General features: G+C 32.0%; 4 protein-coding genes across 5 annotated transcripts; 1 reads left to right on the forward strand and 3 right to left on the reverse strand.

The window, feature by feature from the left end:
- Nucleotides 1-2,827: 2,827 nt before the first annotated feature.
- ERF-C9 (ethylene response factor C.9) lies at nt 2,828-3,888 on the reverse strand. Its single transcript, XM_004250409.4, has one exon. The coding sequence runs from the start codon at nt 3,631-3,633 to the stop codon at nt 3,034-3,036; it is 600 nt and encodes a 199-aa protein (XP_004250457.1). The 5' UTR covers nt 3,634-3,888; the 3' UTR covers nt 2,828-3,033.
- A 4,419-nt stretch (nt 3,889-8,307) lies between these two features.
- Nucleotides 8,308-9,927, forward strand: LOC101251433 (rubisco accumulation factor 1.1, chloroplastic). Its single transcript, XM_004249865.5, has one exon. The coding sequence runs from the start codon at nt 8,375-8,377 to the stop codon at nt 9,728-9,730; it is 1,356 nt and encodes a 451-aa protein (XP_004249913.1). The 5' UTR covers nt 8,308-8,374; the 3' UTR covers nt 9,731-9,927.
- Nucleotides 9,928-10,005: 78 nt separating this feature from the next.
- LOC101251734 (peptidyl-prolyl cis-trans isomerase CYP19-2) lies at nt 10,006-11,699 on the reverse strand. The gene is made up of 2 exons (XM_004249866.5): nt 11,531-11,699; nt 10,006-10,760 (listed from the first exon to the last, which is right to left on the reverse strand). Exon 2 carries the CDS (start codon nt 10,744-10,746, stop codon nt 10,219-10,221), a length of 528 nt encoding a protein of 175 aa, XP_004249914.1. The 5' UTR covers nt 10,747-10,760; nt 11,531-11,699; the 3' UTR covers nt 10,006-10,218.
- Nucleotides 11,700-12,423: 724 nt separating this feature from the next.
- On the reverse strand, nt 12,424-18,877 carry LOC101251140 (uncharacterized). 2 transcript variants are annotated; one of them, XM_004249864.5, is made up of 5 exons: nt 18,615-18,877; nt 17,276-17,565; nt 17,100-17,189; nt 13,078-13,418; nt 12,424-12,966 (listed from the first exon to the last, which is right to left on the reverse strand). In XM_004249864.5, the coding sequence occupies exons 1-5, from the start codon at nt 18,802-18,804 to the stop codon at nt 12,702-12,704; spliced, it is 1,176 nt and encodes a 391-aa protein (XP_004249912.1). In that variant the 5' UTR covers nt 18,805-18,877; the 3' UTR covers nt 12,424-12,701. The 2 variants fall into 2 exon arrangements, with proteins under 2 accessions (XP_004249912.1, XP_010312493.1); XM_010314191.4 differs by having other exon boundaries at nt 13,073-13,418.
- Nucleotides 18,878-20,694: the final 1,817 nt, after the last annotated feature.

The following is a 20,694-nucleotide window of genomic DNA, read 5'->3' on the forward strand; positions in this document are numbered from 1 at the left end:
GGTGAATGAGACACGAGAGATTCGAATAAAAGAGTCAGTCTTGAATACAGTATAAATTTGACTTGTATGTATCAGAAATACCTATATCTAAATGAGACAAATACACGAGCAAGAGACAATTTTGGATACAATGTAAACTACATCTAATTTGACTCGTTTATATTCGAGATACATGTTTATGAATGAGCCAAATATACGTATCTAGCAAAGAAAAGCAATATACGATATTAGAACCTAAATTAGTGAGGTTTGTGTCGTTTGCTCTTATCCGAATGGAGAGCTGTAAATGGGTCCATGTTATGGAGTTGTAAAGGGCCCAAGGCCCATAAGTGTTTGCTTATCTGCCCACTTTCCAGTTCAAAAGAAGAAGAGTATGATGTTCCAAGGGCCCAATTCAAACTTTTAATTGTTCTTTTGTCTATGTTTCTTTATTAAGTACTTCACATTTTTTCAGTCTTGGTATACTATATTTTTTTAAAACTATAGGAAAAGGTTTAAAAATAATTTTCATCTATATTTAGTGTAAATAAAAATACCCATTTACTCCCTTCTTTTGGTTTGAAATTGAGTTTATCCAAGTAACATATTATGTACAATTGTTTAAATTGTATACAAACTATTAGTATAGATAAATACATATTTTTATATAACCATTGAAATCATACAATTGATTCGCATAAATTATTAGTGAGTAATGATATACCGGAAAAATATACAACAAAAAATTATAAAAATATATAGAACCAACCACCATAAATGAAATATAATAATAAAACTATTAATATGTATACAAAAACATATATATATATATATGATTTAGCCAAATACATGAGATTCTTCATAGCAAATTTCATTAAGGTAGTCATGACTCATAATTACATGAAAATGTAATTGTATTAAATAATACACTAATAATGCTGGCCAATCCGCATAATTTTTTCTAAAAAAGTCATAGCAGCTTATGGTCTCTAGCCGAGATAAATTTGGATTCAAAATTTATGTGTGACATCAAATTTTTTATAATATTAAAATTATGATTTGAAATTTAATAATTATTAAGTTTGTAATATTTTGAGAAAATAACATAAATGATCTCTAAATTATATTATAGTAGGTCTAAAATAGTTTCTTAACTATAACACTTAACGGATATAGTTCTTTAACTATCTAAAATTTTGTTAAGCTATTTAAAACTTGAAAAAAAAAAAGAACTATATTTAAAAGAATTTGACTCACATTTTATGTACAATGTTTGTATGAAATGAATTCTTAATTAGAAAAAATCATTATCAACTCAGCAAATTCATTCAATTGTTGCTTTGATATATGGATTCTCATAAAGACTTCATATCGATCCTAATTCTAGACGAGATATGGATTCTCATAGAGACTTCATATCATTCTAATGGCTAGATGATCTCGTCATTATGCTAACACAAAATGTTTAAAAGATATATAATTGAGAACATCAATTCAACAAATAATGATGAAACATAATACAAATGTGGATAGGAAGCATTGTTCAAAATAATTTATCATCTGATGATAATAGCAAACTTCACATTTAAATATTAAAAATCATAAAATACTTTAAGTTTGAATTAACCAAGGTTAATTTGAGATCTTGTAAAGCGATATGAATGTCTAATTATAATTTTGAATTTGATTAACATTGTGAGAAGAAGAATAGAGAAATAATTCTCCATGCAACATTCTCTAATGCGATTGAGTTTATAGATGAAATCTTTTCTACGAAAATTAGTTAAAAATTCTTCTTTGCGACCTAAATAAACACTCTTAACATATGTTTATAAAGCTCTTCATTAGACCAATCATAAGTACATGATTTGAGTCACTTCTTACATTTTAAATACAATTTTTACGTTTATGTTTGATTTATTTCGTTAGATTAGCCTTTACAAAATATTGAGTATAAATTTGTTTTCATATTATATATCATGTATTTATGAAATATATTTCATAATTCATAGTTAAAAGAATATAATCTAATGACTAAATCCCATTAAACTATGAGGTACGTTTTATAACACCTTGTTTGGATGTGTGTTATCCGTTATATCATATTGTATTGTTAGTCGATGACAATGTTTATTTCGATTGTTACTTAAATTTTAGTGTATTATATTATTTATTTAATTCATCATTAGGTAACGGTATAAACATTCATTTTATGTTTTATGTAACGATGATCAATTTGGGTTGATTGCATCATTATTTTAATAATCTCTTTTCATATTTTTATTTATTATTTAATATAATGATATTTTATTTTTTATCCTACATTTTCATAGTAACTCTATCACGTACTCTACTTTTTTGATATATTTATCATTTAAATTATAAATATGACATTAGGTAACGACGAAAAAGTGACAATCTATCTGTTTTCACTTTTTCTTTTTTGTTTGGTTACTTTCAATTAGTTTATTTGATTGTTTTGTATTATCTTTGATAGAATTTTAGTATGAGCTAGAAATATAATGTCACTAGCAATGGCGAGGCTGGTAATGATTGAGGGATTCATGATTTGAAACTCTTTGAGCTGAAAATTGTATTATTTATATCTGTTTTAGATTTTTTTTGTGTGTATATTGTCAATATTGAACTTCTTCAACTTTTTTGTAAGTTTACTTTTCTTTAACATATATATTTTGAACGTCGTAATAAATATTATGACTCTCCCATCTAGTCACCTGTAGTGTCATTAGCTCATTGGGCAATATTTTCAGAGTAATTTTAACTTTAAAAAATTATATAAGCATAATAGAATCACTAATAATTTAAGTATGAAACTCGATACCAATAATAGTGTGAAAGGGTTTTATGTATTGAGTTCAAATAACATAAATTGTGCCACTTGGAGTGTTTTAGAAGGGAAAAATACATAAACCAAACACAAAGTTATATTTACACTCTAAAACCACTTAATTAGTGCAATATCTAAGATCAATTAATTCCATTTTTTTTAAAAAAAAAATTAAACAATAAACACCAAAACATAATTATATACTACTAGGAATTGCTTTCAGACAACATCAAAATTTCCTCCAAATAATCAGCACCTAAATCCTCTAAAACCAACACATTTTCATAACTCATTTCTTTTTCTTCCTTCTTTTTATTACTACTACTACTCTTATTATTACCCTTTTTCATCATAGAATGCCATTTCTTCAAAGCTAAAACAGGTGAACATCCATCTTCAAATCTACAATCAATCTCCATCAACGATCGATACACCATCTCCACTGGATAATTTAGCACCGCCACTCTCCCATGCAACGCGTATGCAGCTTGATCATAAGCCAATGCAGCTTCTTCAGCAGTGTCAAATGTCCCTAACCAAACCCTAACACTATTTCTAGTTGAATCCCTTATTTCAGCCGCGTATTTACCCCATGGCCTCCTTCTTACACCTCTATAACTAGTAGCCACTTCTTTTGATGATCCTTCATTAGTTTCTTCGTGAATATTATTAGATGATGAATCTTCTTTGGCTTCGGATAGAACATTAAGAAGAAGCATGTCCTCAGTGTCATTCTCATTGAAACCAAGATCATGATCATGATATTGTGAATATGAGTATGATGATGAGGAAGATGAAGAATCCATTAATCTCGTCACGTTGACAATGAATTAAAATGATTCTATTTCTCAATCTTTCTGACTTGCTCCTACGAAACTTGAGGTAGATAAAAAAGATAAGTGATATATTTGATCAAATTTGGTTTTTGAAATTATAAGGGAGAAATTGAGATATATATATATATATATATATTGAGATGTGCACACTAAAATTATATGATTTGCTATTTGAAAAAAAAAATTGGATTGAAAGAGTCTACTAATTAATCATGTAGATATTTTATGGTTGAAAATTGATGAGGAGTGTAGTCTTCTTAATTATATAGTAATATAGTAATAATAAAATAATAATAGGGGCTGCATGAATTAATCCAAAATTAATAATTATGCACGTGTGGTCAAAATGTTGGTCAAATTGATTTGTGGAGATTATAAGTGGCGGCCACATCATCATGAAAACTATATATTAAAATATTAATATAAGACTCATGATCTCAGCACTAAGGAATTTTGGTCTTCATTTGGTCAACTTTTTTGTAATTCTATGATACATACTATCATCAAATTTATCGTAAGAGAAAATGTGTTAATCGAATCGTAAATTTGTTAGCAAATTTTATTTATATTTTTGAACTATAACTTGTTATAATGAATATCCAAATGCATGATAAAATATTTATATTAGACACTTTCAATTGAAATTTTTAATATATTTTTTTCGATGTATGTTCCCAAATGTTTATTACATAGATAATTAGTTAATCACTTAAAATTTTCTTTATTTATACGAATTAGTTTTAATAGGCCGTAAAATCATAAGCTTGATTGGCCAATTGAAGATGATGTGTGTGTGAAGTGTGAACGTAATTTTATTACTTAATTAATTTGATATTTTGACTTGAGTTTTGATTTGTTAACGTCTTCTATTATGATAGTAGTTCAAAATCTTAAATGCTTCTTCTTTTACGTTCGTTTTAATAATCTCAGGTAAAATTTTAATATCGATTCGTGTAAGGGTGATAATTATGTTGTTTTATATTACTAACTCTATTAAAAAGATAAATTATATAACTAAAATAACATTTGTGATGTAATATAGAACAATAGTGATCCTAGAGATGGTCAAATATGAAGTAATCGTTCATAATATTTTGCTCCTAAAAAATAAATGTGAAGTTACGTTTTTTTTTTCATAATTATGGACCTAATAACTCTAAATTAGTGGTGGTAAAACTATGATTATAATGTCGTCAAAGTAATTTTATTTAAATGTTTTGATGGATAATAAAGTGCGTAGGAGATAGGGTCAACATTATTATTGCTAAGATAACTTAAAAATAATAATTATAATCTACCAAACCAACTCTTTTGGTGCAACAGAGGGAACCAAAAAGAATTTTTAAAAAATGTGTTCACATTACTCTCTTCAATTTTTTTTTATATTTTTTATTTGTATTGTAACTCGATTAAATTTAAATTTTTACGTTTCAGATTTCAATTCCAAAGATGGGGCTCAAATTCAAAATCTCTAAGGGCGAAAGAATGACCAAACTATTCCCCTAACCCATGTTAATCTCCCTTGCTCAAGTCAATTCTTTCTAACGGAATCTATTTCAATTTATTTATTTTACAATAATACGTTTAAAAAGGAATTTTTTTTTTACAATTCTTTAATCGTAACTTTCCTCATTTAATACGGTCAGATAAAGAAGATTGCCGCCTAATAAAATAAAGAAGAGCAAATGTTGAAGACCAAAAAAGACCACAATATTAAAAAATATTATAATATATTTAAGATATTTTTAATTTTTTAAAATTATGAAATTTAAAAATTATTTTTCTTAAAATCTATATTAAGTTAAAAAAAAAATGATAGACCAATCGAAACGGATAAAGTCTAAATTAGTGATATTGAGAATATGTTTGATAAACTAGGCTGAAAAATTCGATAAAAATTCATTCAAGACATAGAAAATAACCACAAAAATGCAATAATAGAAGTAAGAATAAAGCTGATAAACTTTTATAATTAATTGACCAATTCATAGTTTGTGTAAATATTTAATTATTATTATTGACTAATAAAGGAATTTTTGTGATTTTTCACGAGGATTATATTTGCATGGCAAGTGTTGCACGTGGTGAATTTTGGATTTGAAACGACAGCACGTGATATTAATTAAAAGGAAGAATTCATTGAAGATAGACATAATTTAGTATATTACTGGCTGGTCAATATAAATGTAGTTGGTGAACTTTTTTCGAGGTTTGGTTAAATTTAAATTGTATATTATAAAATCATTCAATATAAATATAATTGGTGAACTTTTTTTCGAGGTTCGATTAAATTTAAATTGTGTATTATAAAATTTATTTCTAAAGATAATACATTTAACATGATTGTATTGTTCTTAAGGATATTTTTGCCAATATAATAGATTAAATATCTTTCACGTTGAGATTAAGAAGTTTTACATGTTCGAATTAAAGACGTACGAATTCTTTAACGAATTATCTAACTACTCATGCAATTAAAATTATAAATGGTTCACCCAATTGTTATCATATTTCCCCTCACCTCAAAGACTCCGATTTCATCCGAATATGAACTAGGTTAGAAAAAATTCAAATATTACCAAAAAAAATTTCAACCCAAAATTTTTCCGCGTTAACTCTTTTATAACAATGATTTATGTGGTTTTGAACAATTGAAATTAGTAGTTATTAGTAGTTTTAGACATGTCAACATATTTATATGAGTAACATTCTTTTTACAACAGACTAATAAAAAAAATTGTTCTTTTTAAAATAGAGGAAGTATATAAATTCTAAAGTTGATTCAATATATACAAGAATCTAGAGAATTTTTAGTTGATGGGTAGTCAATAATTTTATTAATAGTGTTTTACTCTTTAGTATGAATAAAATTTCCTTTTTTTGTAAAATAAAATTAATCAAAGTGCTAATTAAACCTATTAACTCTTCCAGAAGTTTTTGAATGTCAAAATTCAAAAAATAAGTTCCATAGAAGAAGTCTTTGATTGATGGTCAAAAGTTACTTTATAAATTAAATAATGCAAGAAATTTAAGTGGAATAATTTAGTATGACTCTTTTTTGGGTTCTAAGGATATAATTAAGTGGAAGATGAATTGAGAATCATGATTAGAACTTTGAATATTTTTCACAAAAATAAAAATATTATAAAAAGGAAGTTTGAATATTTCTTGTTTGACTTGGATAGTAAGAAGAATAAATTTGTACAAGTTAACATCTACCAACCTAATTTTCAACAAATTAATATCCTGGTCTTTGAATTTAAAAATCTTACTTCATATATTTTGATTAATCTTTTAAGTTTTAATACTTATTTTATATAAATGAATGTTAAATTATTATTTAAGAAATATTATAAATTTACAAAGACCAGAAATAGCAAACATCAACTTACTTATTTAATTTTTAATTTTGTATTTTGTTCTTAATATTGCATATCACAACATAAATTGAAATAAAATTATTAAAAAAAAGGAACTTTGTCCTTTTAGTTAACTAGATGGTGCATGCATTTGCACCAAATCCGTGCATGTTGAGGATATAAATAAAAGTTATGTACTTTTAAATTGTTAAATGAAATAAACTACGAAATTAGTTACGAAATTTATTGATAATCTTAAGCTAATTCATAATTAAAAGTTACGAGTTTTGATATTTCAAACTCCGGACATGTATAGATAGTAAGTAAGTTTGTGGTTGCCCATAGCCTAACTTCTTACCCCTATTACCTAAAAAAAAGTATAATTATGTCGTTGGGGCTTTCGTTCTATAGCTACAGTTTGCTATTTGTGTTTCATAATTAGATTAAGTTTGCTATGAAGCATTTGATTTATATAAAATTTTGGTGAATTGTCTATATTGGATGATAATTTGCCTGTGTCTATAAAAATTGTGTTTGTATATGTATATGTTCTTTGTATTAGGCTAAAGTGGCGAGCAAGATTGGGAAAAAGAGGTAAGCGAGAGAGAGCAAAGAATGGAGAAAGATGAATTGTATATATGTATAGGTTAGATAATTGTATATTTGTAACTATTAATTTGTCAATGATTGTGTTTGTATATACGCATAAAATTATATTCGTAATCGAATTAAAACATTTGTATTTGTATATCAAGTCTCGTTCTCGCTTTTTACGAATACAAGTTATACACTGTACTTTGAATAACTTATGTTTGTATAAAGTGAGAGAGAAAAAGATAAAAGAGAACTTGGTCAGAGAAAGATTTGTATTTGTATATTATAAGTATATAGGACCGAAGATATGTATTTGTATATACAATCTCTCTCGCTTTATATAAATAAAAAAGTATAAGTGAGAGAAATGAGGGAGAGATGACTGAAAAAAAGAGGAGAGTGACAAGCAAGATTCCAGAGGGGAGAGATGTGAATGACAAGAAGTTCGTTTCAAATTAGAATGAAATGAAACGGTAGCCACAACATTTGTTTGAAGTAATAGTTTGTTATAATGCATAATTTTCCCGATTCTTAATTAGATGATATGTATATATTATCGGAGACATATTTTGACCACCGTCACTCGTGTTGACTTTATTATTGGACCCTAATAGACAAGCTTAGGCCCAACTAAAATTATCAAACATTGGAAGTCCATAAGAAAGCCCAACCCAAATATCAAAAATATCAACAAAAAAATGAAGATAAGATAGTTACTGTTCTTCTTCTTCATCATCATCTCCAGAGAGTCTTCAGCCATGTTTTCTCTCACTGTAAACTCCCCTAAATCTTTATCTCTCTCAACCCCATTTCTCCCTAGTCATCCCCACCCCATCCCCACCATAACCCACAAACCAAATCTCAGTCCAAGACCCATATCAGCACTTATCATCCCTCCTTCAGGTCAAAGAAACCAACAATATTCAACAGCACCACCACAACAACAGCAGCTTTATCAGCCATTTAGACCACCCCCTTCTCCTCTTCCACCGAAATTTCGCAATCTTGACACCAATTCCAAGCTCGAAGTTCTCGCTAATCGTCTTGGACTTTGGTATGAATATGCCCCTTTGATACCTTCGTTAACCAGTGAAGGGTTTACGCCTTCTACACTCGAGGAAATTACTGGGATTACTGGGGTTGAGCAGAATAGATTGGTGGTTGCTGCTCAAGTTCGTGAAACTCTTGTTGAGTGTGGTTTGGATGAAGAAACGCTGTCGTTTTTTGAATCTGGGGGTGCTGAATTGTTGTATGAAATTCGGTTGCTTAGTGGTAAGCAACGAACGGATGCTGCTAGTTTTATAGTGAGGAATGGGTTTGATATGAAGCAAGCGCAGGATTTAGCTAGGTCAATGAAGGATTTCCCGCGAAGACGAATCGATTATGGTTGGGACAAGTTTACTGGTGATTCTCCTGGTGATTGTTTGGCTTTTTGGTTCTTTAGGCTAGCTCAAGAACATGCTGCTGCAGCTGCTGAGGATTCGAGGGTTGAGGCAATGGAGAAGGCACTTGAAGTTGTGGAGACTGAAAGTGCTAGAAATGTGCTTGTAGAGGTGTTAGAAGGAAAAGGGGTTGATAAAGAGAGTGTAATTGATGAGCAGGTGAAAGTGCCTTTGGTGAGGATGAAGCTAGGGGAGGTAGCAGAGTCGACGAAAGTAGTGGTTTTGCCTGTTTGCAAGGCGGAGAAGAGGGAGTTTGAGGTGGAGGCAGCGCCATGGGAATGTGGTGGTGTGGGGGAGTTTGGTGTAGTGGAGGCAGAGAAGGATTGGAGGAGATGGGTAGTTTTGCCTGGATGGCAACCAATTGCAGGATTAGAGAGAGGTGGAGTTGCAGTATCGTTCAAGAATGGGAAGCTTTTGCCATGGAAGGAGAAGAGGAAGTACAAGGAAGAGCCAGTTTTGGTAGTGGCTGATAGAGGAAGGAAGGAAGTGGTTGTGGATGATGGGTTTTACTTGGTGCTTAGTGGTGGCAATGGGAGCGGTGACGAGGGATTGAAAGTGGAAAGAGGGTTGAACTTGAAGGAAATGGGAGTCGAAATGAGCTTGGGAATGGTGCTTTTGGTAGTTAGGCCACCAAGATGGGAAGATGAAGATCAACAAATTGATGAAGATTAGGATGCTGTAAAAATGCAGCCTTTCTGTATGCTATCAATGGCAAAAATTTTGAGTATCACAGTAAGATATACAATGTTGTATTAACATTTTTGCATTAGAAGAAACAGAATGTACAAATTCAGGATTCACTTGTATTGTTGTGAAGTGAAACTTGATCGTATTTGTTGAATAAGAACACCATATTTCTTTGTTCTGAATCTTTGACATGCATTTGTCTAAATAATTGTACAATCAATCTCAAACAAATGTAAGCAAAAGCAAGCACACATATGATATAGATAATCGCCATGAGCTCATGAATATAACACATATCGAACAAATTCAATCGAGGTAATAAGCACAGTATAATGTCATTGCGCCAATTTATTCAATAGATTAACATAACATAGCAGAAACCTTTACATGTACTAGCAGCTTGTCGAAAAAAAAGCATGCATATATGAGTTTTGCACAGCCCATATTGTAACTTGACATGTCGCTAAACTACATTAGTTCTCAGTTATCTCACCACAATCATCGATTAAGACAGGGCATGATGTTTTCCCACTATCTGAACCAACCTTTTCCATTGCCTCGACAACATTATAGCCATCAACAACCTTCCCAAACACGACGTGTTTACCATCAAGCCAAGGTGTTGCTACTGTGGTGATAAAGAATTGAGATCCATTGGTGTTTCGTCCAGAATTTGCCATTGAAAGAAGGCCAGGTATAGTATGCATCACACTGAAGTTCTCATCAGCAAATTTAGTACCATATATAGATTCTCCACCAGTCCCATTTCCTCTGGTGAAATCTCCACCCTGACACATGAACTGTGGAATGATTCGATGAAAACCCGACCCCTTGTAATGTAATGGCTTCCCTAACTGCCCGATCCCTTTCTCCCCCGTACACAGAGCTCGAAAGTTCTCAGCAGTTTTAGGAGTCTTATCTTTAAACAGCTCCATTACAACTCTCCCAGCTTTGGCATTGCCAATCAATATATCAAAGAAAACCTTCGGATTCTTCGCCATTGTCACTTCTAAACCTGAATTATAACATACACGCGATGGAGATTATCAAATAACTTTACATGACAACAAAAATAAACAGAGCAGAATTTGCATAACAATTAGCCTTTTTTCTGCTTAACACAGAATTAGCATATCCCGTGAAGGTGGTGTGTATGTAGCCTTACCCCAAACTGAGGTAGAGACGTTGCTTCCGATAGAAAACACAAACACCAATACAATATTAAACACATTTCAACCAAGAGAAAACACAAAATGTACAAATTTTTATTACTATTTGTAACTAAATATTAAACAAATGGCAACCATGCTCATAGTTTAGACCACAAAAACCACTAAATCAATCAAAAGATTACTCCCTAATACCACAGATAACAATAAAAACACACCACACTGGAAAAGATCCCACAGTTACCACAAACATCATAAAAATCATGACTTCGTGGGGAAAAAAACATCCACAAATTCACTACTTGACTCACAAAGATCTAATCAGTGGATTGTTACTCAACATCCATTGAATCAAAATCAAAAATTCAAAAAATATAAGACAAAATATACATCACATAACAAATCCCTCCTGAGTAATTGCAAAAAAATGCAGATCAAGAGAACACCTTTAAAAGGATTAGCTGTTACATGAAACATTTTAATATCGCACAAGTTTTGAGCTCCACAGTGGTTTATCAAATTCTAACTGTGAAGCCTTCGATATGTGCTATTTTTCTCTATAAAAAAGATGCAGAAAACAACGACTTTGATGAAAAGAGAAGAAAAATTTACATACCTTTAGATGCAGAAGAAGAATTTTGCAGGCTTGAAGAGAAATGGCGTAGGGTTTATCAGATTTATAGGGAAGGCGAGTGATTTGGGGGATTAGGGTTTAGGGTTTAATTTTGGTCTTTTTGCAATGGCTACCCATACTAATTTAGAACTTTACATATTTTACCCCAAATGTTTTTTTAAGTGACATTTTACTCTATTTGTTCGACACCATAAAATTATGAAATTTTTAGGAATTCAAAAAGAGTAATTTGATTTATATTGATCGTTAAATATAATTTTATTTTTTAAAAATACTCACAATTTTCATGTTCAGATATTATAATAGGATTAGGAGGTCGTCAAATTCATCTATTTTTTTCGTTATGAACTCGAATTAATTTTCTTCATTTTATAAAATTATTTCACAAATAAAGAAATTAATATGAGTGAAGTTTGTTCACACATGTTTTATATATTAGTTAGACATCATTTGTTTGCACGTATAATCGGTAGATATATTTTATATTCACTTAGATTTAATTATTTGATTAGTTTAAATAAGTTTTGTATGAACAAAGTCTCAATAGTGATCTAAATAATACATTTTAAAATTAGACTTGTTAAAAGGATTGGTTGTTAGTCAAATTGATTATTGAGGTCTGATAATGAAGTTGCAAAGTTACTGAAATTTAACTTTTATTGAAATTTGAGCTCTTGAAAATGGGTGATGAAATGACAAATGCGGACCTCTTGAAGATGAGTAACACTCCTTTTTATTTATCTTATCGTCCTTACTGTTTATTTAAATCTCGTCCTTTTTAAGTTTTATTTAAAGCTTATTCACTTTGAATCATAGAATTTGCTATGTCAACGTGCAATATTCTCAGACATAACTCATCACATAAGTCATAGGAATATTTGAACAATCTCAACATGTAATATTTCATTTTACACGCAAAGGGAACGAAGAAAAGGTCGACAAGAAGAGTTGCTCAGATGGTAAGCTCCCGCTACCTCCAACTCTAAGATTGTGGGTTGAGTTCGTTTCCACTTTTACTCGCACCCTTGAATTCATGTTCTTCTCAAATTTTTAGTATTCGTTCTCAGAGTAAATACAATATCATAACTACTAATGACTAATTCTGCAACCAGACGTACCTTGCTACAATGATTGTGTTACAAGAGTACTAAAATCAACCAAGCCATTGTTGACACTTTCGATCCCCACTGCCTCCAACAGCACGACGGATGCTGATCTTCTCATTTGCATATTTTTCCTGGAGATGCTCGAAAGCATTAACATCAAGTTTCCCGGAGACAGATTTCCCTTGCTTCCTCCGAACTTGCTGTTCACGGACAGAAGCCCAAAGTTTCTCGATAGCATCCCTCTGTCGGGAGGTGAACCTTGAAATGTTGTCAAAGGCATGCTTGACTAAGATGTCAATAGAGGTTTGGCACCTGACAAGTAGAGAAGTCACACTTCTATGAGAAATTGTAAGATAATAGGGAATTCGACATTTTAAATCTGAAAGACATAACAAGGCTTAGAATTGTCAATAGATACTTGACCATGGGGTTTTGTAACGATTAGCTGCAATTTCTAAGCAGGAAATCAAGGCTTCTCGCTGTGATCTCAGGAATCTCTTGGTTTCTTCTTCTTCTTGTCCTTTTCTTGCTTTTGTCGATGTGACCCTCTTCCCCTTTGACCTGTCATCTTTTTTTGATGTGCTTGGAATCAAATCATCAAGTCCAAATGGATCACTCTCCTCCTTATCTTCTGTCTGGGCGGCGTCTTCATTGGCGGCTTCTGACTTTTCTATCAAAGCAGCAGCCTCTTCTCCGTCATCATCTTCAGTTGCAACGGGAAGATTTGAAATTGTTTCTTTAATTCTGCCTGTTGCTTTTGAAAACTGAAATGTAGCCAAGCAGAGAAAAGATGAAGATAAAAAGATTGTCATAATTCAAGATATATCGAGGAAACAAATTTTAGGACAAATCACAGGTTAGTAGCAAATTTTGACCAAAATATGTGTTGCTTGGACGGTGTGGGCACCCGACACACGTGGGGATCTAGAAATTAGATTCATCAGGTGTTATGATACAGCCAATAGATGTATATTTCGACAAGTAATTGAAATTTTGAAGTAAAGCTAGTTCAATTATATTTTTGTAAGCACTTAATATTTAATTTAGAAAAATCAAGTATCCGATCAACCTATGCATATTATGATAGGTGTATTTAAAGCACGCAAGTTAGATTGACCAAGTTCAGTGCGGCTCCCATACCCACACACACTCAAATCGTGTCGGATCGACACAAGTGCAGCAAGGATTCTGAATGATCTAAGCAACACAGACCAAAATAGTCTTTCAAATATATCATTTGATGCAATTTGGTCCACAACATCCCTCAGACTAAGCCAAAAGTGAGAACTGTTTTTCTACAAACTAACTGACCTTATATGAAGTGTGTCTTATTCAAGACAATCTTAACATCAGAAGAATTCAAATGGTGCATAGGTATTTATGTGTCAAATGGAATCTTAGAGTGTGTGGCATCTATTTCTGCATTGTACCATAGCAACTAACATTTAGAGTTATGTTTTTCTCAGTTTTTGGACTTGCCTGGGTCATGCCAAACAGTATCAAGGAAGCTTATGAGAGCTGGTGTTCATGGAGAGTTGGCAAATCCATCAAAAAGATAAGGTCAATGGTGCCTGGTGCATTCAGAATGAAAGGAATCGTAGGTATTTTGATGTACTTCAACTCCTAACCATACTCTTAAAGAATGCTGTTTAATTAACTTATTCAGTTGGTTCAAGCAGAGCCTGTAACAAGTACTGATCATTTTCTGGATTTTATTTGCTTCTTAGTTGTATTGTAAACTTTTGTACAGGAGCAGACATCTCCCTTTTTGTTGTAATGTTTTCTATGCATCTTCTTTGATGTCAATTTCACGAAATTCCCTTCATCTAATAAAAAAAAACATACCATCAAAACTAAAGGGAACTTGCACATGTGCTTGGTCATTTGACCAGATGAAGATAACCTGTCTCTATTTCCTGGCCTAAATTAGCAATGAGTATGGCACAGTCGAAAAGAAATCCCCAAATGAGTTATAGAAGACAATAATATTGGGTTATCAGCAAAAGATCACGGCCAATCTGCATTTCACATTCATTCAAATCAAGCTAACAATTCTCAGTGACAAAAATGAAAAGCAATGACCATTAAAGTGAATCACTCTGCACATAGCATTCATAGGCATTTACTTTCCACCGATAAAGGTTCAAATACATTAATGTCATACTGAGTCAGAAAGTTTACTTAAATTCTCTAAGCTACTGGTCTACACAGAACAATATTATTTGCTCATGAAACAAGTCAAATTGCAAAAGTACATAAATTGAGATGATCTGAAATCATTTCAATTAGAAGTTTGAATATCCATTAAAATGACTGATGTCTCATGAAAACCAAAGTTATTGCAAGAAATAGGGATAGAGGGCGTAGATATAAAATAGTAGAATAAAAGAAGTTAACCAGAAGATAACTCCTAAAATTGAATTTACAACTTCCTTACTTAAAAAACAACTTAAGTCAATCCACTTATAAGGAAGTGCAACATCAATCATTCTTAGCCTCATTTGGACCCGAGGGATATTCTGGTGCTATTTCAACTCCTGGCCATGCTCATTTTTGGCTTTTCTATTTTATAGATAAGTCAGTAGAAAACAAATTGCCAGAACACTCCCAAATTGCATCTGATACTGTTTCTTCCACAAAAACATGCCACATCTAAAAATATCCCTCTTCTGCAAGTCTTAACCTGGACCATCATTAAATGTCCATTATTTGATCTTTTTACAGTTCACAAAAATCATTGGAGCATCAAGAGTTTTACATGCTAATCAAGGTATCTGTGTTTTCCAGATCCCACAATGTCGTTTTTGTCATAAGATAACTGTTTAACAACATAATCAAGAAGAGTAATAGTATCTGAGAGCCATGCCAACTATGAGAAGAGGGTGCAGTTTCAAATTTCAAATAGGTTCTCATCTTCCCTGTATGGTTTATTTTTTGATGAAAAGTCATCTTCCCTGTAAGGTGTCAATCATAATTCATAACTTGCAGATATCCACTTTTTTTGCATGTGGAGTAAACCAAAAGGGCAAGATGCAATTTGTCCATTTTTGTTCTGGTAACAGCATATTATATGTGTTGGATCTAGTTACTGACTTTTGAAGGGCATTTAAACATTCATTTTCAAAATTATTGGTGTGAAACACATAAACTTGCTAAGTATAGCCTTGATGCTTTCAGGCACCTGCATCCAAGCCCCTCCTGCTGTGACAAGTTAGGCTCATAACATTTCAACTTTCATCTTAATTTTTGTTAACTTGAATTGACAAATATACACCCCGACAAAGAGATTAACCATTTTAATTAGTTGTACACTTTGCCAAAAATGTTATTCAATGGTGAGAAATGAGAACTTCAGTTGATTATTTATATTTTAGCAAGGTCAATTCAAATGTCACTTGTACTGAGTTTTCTGTTCTTTCTTTCTTTTTACCACAAACACAAGTGAAATTGTTCTGCGTCAAAAAATCGATTGAATATAAAAACCTTTAGATTAGCTATAAGGTCAAATCGCATCTCACAAATGCTTCTGTGAACCTAGCATTGAGTTGTAAGCAATTGCCCCTCATTCTGAACTAAGAGAGCTTGGAGGGCTAGTTTTCAGATAAACAGTGTACCCAAGCTTAGCTGGTTACAAGCAACTTGAACTTAACTAAACTGGGTGTCTGCTGTTTTAAAGTTTGAGCTCAAACTTGTAGAGCTCGCTTGGCAGTCAGCCTAGCCAAGTAAAAATTTATAGATATTACTACTTTATCAAAAAAAAAAAATCACACTGTCACTGGTCTCCTAGCAATCCATTCTACATTTCTTTCAGTTCCAAAATGTAGCAGTAAACTTCTATTTTCGATGTTTCAATATAAGCCAAGTTATCATGATGTTGTCACTCTCAAGGGGAAAGCCATCACCAAGCCTCAGTTGAATTGCATTGAGCTTGACATAGGTCCACCTAAGCTTGCATAGGCTCCCTTATTCAGATTGATAACCTATAAGCTTTCCTTCTCACCTAAATAGTTAGCAGGACCTTATTAGTTCTCAACTTCTTTTTGTAAACTCACTTTGTGAAACTACATGCTTAGGCAGTCGGAGAGATTAACACTCTCTTCCTTTTGAATCAAGCATGCAACTTTGAACTCCTTAGTTCCAACAAGAGCAACTGTGTTACTGTGTCGAGAAATGCAGAAGCTTTATAAAACTTTCGGTGAACTAAATACTAGGCACATTGATCATACTCTAACAGTCATATCGCAAAGAATCATTGAGTAGAAAAGTTGCTCGCTAAAGTGCTTTCATGATATTTTAAGAAAACGAGTTCCTTAAACGTAGTAGATTGAATTCCAGAATAAAAATCAATGACTCTTACTGAAGAACTGCATATAACTCTGTCGGAATAGACTTATCAAAAATAAAAAGGAACTCTACACTGCAACTAAAATGAGTCAAAATCATACCACGAAACTGTCATCAGTGAAGAGGTCATTAGCCACCACAGCCCTCATGGTCCATGTAGTTATCATATTTTGCTGTTTCTTTGGAAGACACTGCAAATGAAAAAATCAATAATCAGCTATGTTCCACTATAAGATGTCCAACAGAGACACTTGTAAACAAATGATGAACTGCTCACCTCAATTGTATCTTGCGCAGCTGTGAATAACTCGTGGTAATCTGCTCGTACAGAGGGCTCATGACAGGCGGTGAGTGATGACATTGCAGCTTCAAGAATGGCGAAGAAATGGTCACCAGTTGCAGGCTTTACACTGCCAGCCTGAATTAGCTGCGTTGCAAGCTTTGACGCCTTGCTAAACTTTGAAGTGTTCTTTATATGTGATGCTATTTTTTGCATGGCTTCAATAACTTGTGTCTCTGAAGCATCGGTGGTTGTTTTAAATCTCAATCGTTTTTCAGGAACAGAAGCTGCAAGTCAACAAAGCTATTCAATACCTTACCCAACTCAAATATTGACCATCCAATAACTAACAAATAGTAACAAGTTGTAGGACAACAAAAGGGAGAAGTGCTCAAAAAGTGAATTGCTAGAATATGTGTAAGAGAAAGAGGATAGATCAACCCATGAATTATCCATCAATCCTAAAATAGTTGAATTTTGTATGGCCCATTTCATACCAATACTAAATAACAAAAAGATGAAATTGCATAGACTCATTTGCTTAAGCTTTTATTACTAGAAGTTAGAATGCAACGAATGGTTTCAGGTTGAAGCCTTTCTAGCTCCCAATTTCAACTTTCTTGTCAGAACCCAAAGTTGACATGAAGGATTAGAAAATCAATCAGACAATCACTATATACTCATCAATGAAGAATCTCACTAATGAGCACCCAAGCGTGTCGCCAAGTGGTCAATAAAGTGCATTGAGCACCTTAAGGTCTTGGGTTCAAATTCTAGCAGAGACAAAAACACTGGGAGATTTCTTCCCATATGTTCTAGCCTTCGAATTTTCTTCATTTCTCTCTATACTACTCAGAACTGTTTTTTCTTAAGCCGAGAGTCTATTGGAAACAACATCTCTACCTCTAAAGTAGTAGTAAGGTCGGCCTACACTTAATCTTCTCTCTATGTTGTTGTTGTATGTATGTATGTTCTAGCTTAAGTGGACAGAGTTACATGGTAACTGTTTTATGGGATGTAGCAGGTATCTGTGGTATTATCACAAAAAAAAATCTCATTAATGAAGGGATCATGAATCCTAGAAGGAATCTCTAAACAGATCAAAACATACTACATTTTCAAAGCTCCGAAGAAGAAGATAGCTCAGAGGCCACAACTCAAATGGTAGCATCACATCTCAAATTACACAAACCATTTGTGAATTCCCTATTCCTTCTTAAGCATGTAAATTAAAAGACAAAAAAAAAGCTCAAAACAGCCAGAATTGAAGTATAGAAACTTAAATTCAATCCATTCAACACTCTATTTAATCATTAAGCAACGAAAATTGACCTACTTTCAGATTGTGATTCTGCAGATGGTTTAGTACGTTTAAGGGCACTCTTCAGAGCAGGAGCAGGAGCAGGGGCAGGAGGAAGAGGTTGTCGTGGTTCCGGCGACGTCTCCGTAGTAGTGACGGCAGCACCATTGGAGGAAGACGGCGGTGCAGCCGGAGGAGGCAAATCTTCGAACAGGTCTCCGGCCATTTTGTGAAGTACTGACTACTAAGCGTGCAAGAGAAAGAGGTGTTTGGATACTTCACTTTTAATCATCTCTTTTAAAAGGGGAATATTACTTTTTATATTCCCTTTATTTGAAATTATAAATTTTAGATTGTTTGCGCGAATTAAATTATTCTTAATTATGTTTAAAGATCTAATTATTTCACGACTCTTAAACTAGTTCATGTTGAATTGGGATAACAATAAGCTTTCACATAAAGAGAGAAAAAAAACTCAATTTTTATTATTCATTTATATTTATTAAGCTTTATTTATGAATTTTTCATACGTTCGAAGTAATTTGTAACAAATCATTTTGAATTACTACAACTTTCTTAATGGAATATAATCGTTGAAGCAATAAGCTACAATTAGGAAGAATTGTCAAGGGGGTGAGGATTATTGTGGTAATTAGTTTCTTGCAAATAGGATGTAACCTAAAATTGTAACTTTTTTTCCGAAAATTTCCTCAATGAGATTTAATACATAAGTCAAAGGATCATCGAGTGGGTGAAGCCTGACTCCGCATCACAAAATTAGGAGTGAGGCTACATTCTTATTCTCTAAATTATCGAAATAAAAGGAATGAAAAAGGAGGAGGCTTGCTCCTCGTCAGATAAGCTTACAAAAAATTCTAGAATTAGAAGCAACCAAACAAAATTTAGCTAGGATTGAATATAAAGTTGTCCTTTTTCACTCGAATTCTAATGTTGGGCTTGTCAACTACATCATTCTTTAAGGTGAATGAAATCTTACAAGGAAGACTTATAGCCTCGATGAAGAAGATAGTTGTTTTGCGATGTTCAGTCACATTCGTGAGCAAACAAACTGTAGTGTTACCTTTTCTGAAGGTGTGAAGGAAAGAGAAATGATCAAGTGAACTCACGATTGAATCTGTTTGATATCATCTTTAATTTGATCTACCAAAAGGAGTTAATCATACATTTAACTATCATAAATAATCAAGAGGCAGTCGAACTCGAAAGTAACTCTATGAAAATATGATTTAAACACCATATTGAAACCAGTTTTTAGAGTTAAAGCTTCAGCTGAGTTATTTGAACAAATACCAAAATAGGCATTGAAAGCCATAATCATTTGTCCACGTATTTATTAAATATAAAAAAAATAATTAAATATAATTATTTTATTTTCAAGTTCAAAATGAATTAGTAAAAATATAGCGAGGAAGCATAACACAAATTAAAGTACATTAATTGTTCATGAGATTTACTCTTCAATTCATCATCATAAATAGGGAACATATATTGTATATATTGGACAACACTTGATGCCCAAATTTTCACAAGCACTTAGCTATGTGTGTGTGATAGAATTTCATGTTTGCATTGTGCTACGCTACCAAGGTCTTGATTTTTTTTAATATGTTAATTTGATCAAATATTTGATGAATTTCAGAATTTTAGACAGAATCTTAGTTTTTTATATTCTTTGTTCATGTTTATTTATTCAATTTGAATTTTATATGTTTTCTGAATAATGATTGTGGTTTGATAGTTTTAAATTTATTTTTTTTGGTTTCTCATAATTTGTTTAAGTAAACCTAAGAAATATTTTCACTTATATTATAGTTATATATAACATATCAAATAAAAAAAATTAAAATTATTTAGACAAAGTTTCTTGTGGATAAATTTGAATGATATATATCAACTCAATTTTTCAAAGAGTTAAATCAATCGAATTAATACAAATCGAGTTGATAAAAAAAAATGTCATGATTAGCTCATCTAACTCTAAATACATTGAATTATAATTTTATGAACAGATTTCGCTCCCCGTAATAATCTATAAACTTGCTTCATGACATATTAGTAGCTATACCAATGTAGCAACCTTAAAATAATTGTACTA

The sequence above is a fragment of the Solanum lycopersicum genome, chromosome 11, assembly GCF_036512215.1.
Source record: "Solanum lycopersicum chromosome 11, SLM_r2.1".
In the NCBI taxonomy this organism is placed as follows: domain Eukaryota; kingdom Viridiplantae; phylum Streptophyta; class Magnoliopsida; order Solanales; family Solanaceae; genus Solanum; species Solanum lycopersicum.

Bases quoted from the DNA above. Each gene is read 5' to 3' on its own strand.
- LOC101251140 (XM_004249864.5), bottom strand. From the start codon at position 18,804: ATGGCCGGAGACCTGTTCGAAGATTTGCCTCCTCCGGCTGCACCGCCG. The intron at 13,419-17,099 runs GTATGATTTTGA...GCTACATTTCAG, and splicing joins TCACTGATGACAGTTTCGTG to TTTTCAAAAGCAACAGGCAG. The intron at 12,967-13,077 runs GTCAAGTATCTA...TCTACTTGTCAG, and splicing joins AATCGTTACAAAACCCCATG to GTGCCAAACCTCTATTGACA.
- ERF-C9 (XM_004250409.4), bottom strand. From the start codon at position 3,633: ATGGATTCTTCATCTTCCTCATCATCATACTCATATTCACAATATCAT.
- LOC101251433 (XM_004249865.5), top strand. From the start codon at position 8,375: ATGTTTTCTCTCACTGTAAACTCCCCTAAATCTTTATCTCTCTCAACC.
- LOC101251734 (XM_004249866.5), bottom strand. From the start codon at position 10,746: ATGGCGAAGAATCCGAAGGTTTTCTTTGATATATTGATTGGCAATGCC.